Genomic DNA, 3484 nt, shown 5'->3' with positions numbered 1-3484 from the left:
GGAGTCACCATCGCAGTAGTAAGCCTTGGTAGTTTGCTTCTAGATATCGAATCAAAAATCGTTATGAATTTCTAATTCCAAACCCGTTCAGTATTCATGCTAGTGAGTTTAGAGTCATCAGCGCAGTAGTAGGCACTGGTAGTTTGCAAGGATAGCGAAATTAGATGGAAATCTAATGAATACGAGTGAGCGAGGAAAATAAGTTTGGCGAACTGTGCTCGAGGGGTTAAGATCTGCATGAAGTTTGGGTTTGTTGGTGCCAAGAGGGCAGGCAAGCCAGGGCAACCATCAAAACTCAATAAGAGGTTTTCGAGGGAGTTCGAGGGGTGGGATGAAGGGGTGGGAGCAGGGTTCAGGGAGATCATGTTGACGTAGGAGGCAGCTAGAAGCAACGGCAACGTCGGACTGCTTGCAGGTCTCTACGTCTTGACACAGATGGAAACAACGGCCGAATAGTTGTAGTTGGGTCCTTGTAGCCTGGGAACTGGAGGCTGTAGGAACATGGTGGACTCGCCCTGTTCTTGTTTGTAGTCCACGTCACCCTCCCTCCTATCAACCCCCATGTATAGCACAATCCACATCACCCCCTCGTTTGTAGTCTACCTGGACAACAAACTTGACTTACATAACAAGCGACAAGCATCTAAAACTTGTCGACTCTCTCTCGTATATTGCGGCTTTAAGGCCGCCGCCGCCTTATCCTAGCCGCCGAGTGTCTCAAACTACTAATTTCTAGCACAGCGTGCCGTGATATTTAATTAGAACTTTACAGCCGCCCTACAAAGTGGAATTGAACTGTGACTAAACAAGGGTCTCGTGTTTTGATGATGTGATACGTTTTTGGTGCCCTTGAATATTCATACAGTACTTGAAGCAAAGAGCTTGAACTTCTAAAATGAGCTAGAACTAGACTAACTCATGAACCCAGTACTATAGAACTACTCATGAACGTGATTTTTATGACAAGTGTCACTTATTAATGTGCTGTTAGAAAGACGAAAAACCACTTCGGAAAGCTCAAACACAGGAAAAAGCTTAATAAATTCAAAAATATCAGATTAAGAAGGAAAATTTGCAAAGAACTACAAGCTACACCTTAACTGCTAAGTATCATTCCACTGTGTAAACGACCCTAAATGCTGACTTTGCTTTTCACAGAGACGGACTATCTCGGACAGCCATTGGCAGGTCGTCGGAGCACCAAGTTTCAGCGCTGCAGAACCTGACAAGTCTGTTGAGGAACGCTTTCAGCAGTCAGTTTGTGTTTCCCGTCCTCGGCCACGACGACCCTGGGTCGAGCCCCGGCGAGCGACTCAGTTATGGAGACCTCGCCGACTTCTGGAGACAGTGGCTGCCCACCGAAGCCATACAAACATTCAAAACAGGCAAGTTACAAAACACTCATTACTAATCTTCAATTTCACTTTCCATCACTAACTGCTCCTTAATGATCACTATATTTGCCGGCTTGGTACTCTCTAATACGACCACATACATCATGAAATTTTTAACGCTAAACTACGTTTACTCCTGGATATGGTTGCATTCATCATAATGTGTTTCATTCGGGGTTTAAACGAACAGCTGACATTACTCCGTTCAAACTGAGCATCTGCATATACGGATCTTCCTATTACGAAATGGAAGTCTCATATTCATGATAAGAGGCTATCAGCAGAGAAAATAAAACAACCTATATTTCAATAAAGAAAAGAACTGGTTTATACCACTACCTCCGTAAACAAAGCCGTAGTGCATTCGTGTGACGTCAGGAAAACACAGGTTTTCCTCTGGTTTTCTTCCTCTGTGCTTCTACTCACAAAATTTGTGGACACTTTCCAACGCCATGCCTTTTTTCAATACTGGTTGACTCTATCATTATTATTATTCTCCATCACCGTCAACAATAAATAAATCTACTCCCAATGAATGAAAAGTACCTACTTGAAAACTGATAAGTTATATACGAATAACATACGAATTTACTTTCTACAAAGATAATGTTGAAAAGAGCAATAATTTGATTGTATAGGGAGATAATGTTGTGGTAGCCTATTTCTACATAATGAGAAGATTTCTCAAGATTTTAATTCATTGTTTTCTGTGGTACATTCATTTATTCTATTTGTCACGTCAACTTTCGAAATTCAAAATTTTCAAATAATTATTCATTGACCTAAAGTTGAGTGGTGAAGCAGTGATGTGTGATTTCAGAACCTATAATAATACTTTGGACAACATTGATTTTTCATCAAAATTTTGGAGAGGAATTATTTATGCTCAGCCTGGTTTTTCTTCCATGGTAATATATGATTATAGTGTTTTGCACAATAAGTGAATAGATAGGTTGAGGCATTGATGTTGTCAATACCACTATATTATACAGTGTTATTAGAAAAATGTCGTATTCTTTCTATTGAAAAGAACACTCCAATTCAATGGCTTGTTTCCGTTGTAGAAGAAAACTACAATTTATGTTTTAATAACACTGTTGTGAATAGCAGTCGTGGAGTTTTCAAACTTTCCCGTAGCTTTCCGTCACTTAGCTGTTATTGTTCTCCAATTTCCACTTTGTGTCCGAGTTGGACTGGAAACATGCAAAGCGATGCAATGCAATTGGAATGCACAGTTACGCTTTCCACAAGTTGGCACTGTTATTTTTGTGTGCAGTGATTTTCTACACAGGCAGTCGACTAGTATAGAGAGTTTCCGCTCGGCAAGCTATGCTTTCCAGGTCGTTATTAATTTCTTGCCCTGCGAGGATGGAATTTGCTTGTTGGAAAGATTGAGCAAGAATAAATCCGGACACGAACCCAATACTGGTTTACAATTACGGGGGGTGTATTCGTTCAGGTCAAGGCGATTACTATGTGTAGAACGGTGCATGATATCACGCTATCACTCTTTATGGACTGCCGTTGATCAAACATGCTAAGCAGACCAGCCATCGATTTGCCACCGAATACATTATCATCAACATCATCATCATTGCGATCATCATCATCAACATCAACGTCATCATTGTAATGTACATCGTTCATTTTGTAAATGTGGGCTATCGAACCATGAGCTGAATCTGTGCTTCATGCAAAATAAATAATAGTTATTTATTGGTGTTGTACGTCATCTTCCCTCTTCTCACCTCACTCTATGATCATGATAATCCATACAAACCCAATATTATGATAACTTCACCTTCATTATGCTTCGATTTTATTTGCATTGCTAACAGTGGTTTCAATATTGGAGATTTTTTTTGCGAGGCTATTGCACCAATGTCTATACTTTACAAATATATAGCCATATTGGTTCAATAAAAGCTAATAACTATTAATTGGTGTTTTTTATAATTTTTTCTCCACTCATCGACTCTTCAATCATGTTGAAACATTGAAGTTCAATGATTCCACCTTAACTTTTGTTCAATTTTATTTGGAATACTAACAACGGTATCAATTGGAAACTCTCTCCAAATGGCTATTGG

At 39.7% G+C, this 3484-nt stretch overlaps 1 protein-coding gene across 1 annotated transcript; it reads left to right on the top strand.

Moving 5' to 3' along the window:
* Window positions 1-237: 237 nt before the first annotated feature.
* Window positions 238-1385, top strand: LOC120356479 (the record flags this gene model as incomplete). Its single annotated transcript, XM_039445409.1, has 2 exons — window positions 238-371; window positions 1159-1385. Coding segments are annotated over exons 1-2 (361 nt in total), but the record flags the coding sequence as incomplete, so codon positions are not given.
* Between the last annotated feature and the right edge of the window lie 2099 nt (window positions 1386-3484).

This window comes from Nilaparvata lugens, unplaced genomic scaffold (genome assembly GCF_014356525.2).
Source record: "Nilaparvata lugens isolate BPH unplaced genomic scaffold, ASM1435652v1 scaffold6858, whole genome shotgun sequence".
Classification (NCBI taxonomy): domain Eukaryota; kingdom Metazoa; phylum Arthropoda; class Insecta; order Hemiptera; family Delphacidae; genus Nilaparvata; species Nilaparvata lugens.
The sequence above is the reverse complement of the archived record's forward strand: the minus strand, read 5'-3'. Positions and strand labels throughout refer to the sequence as shown.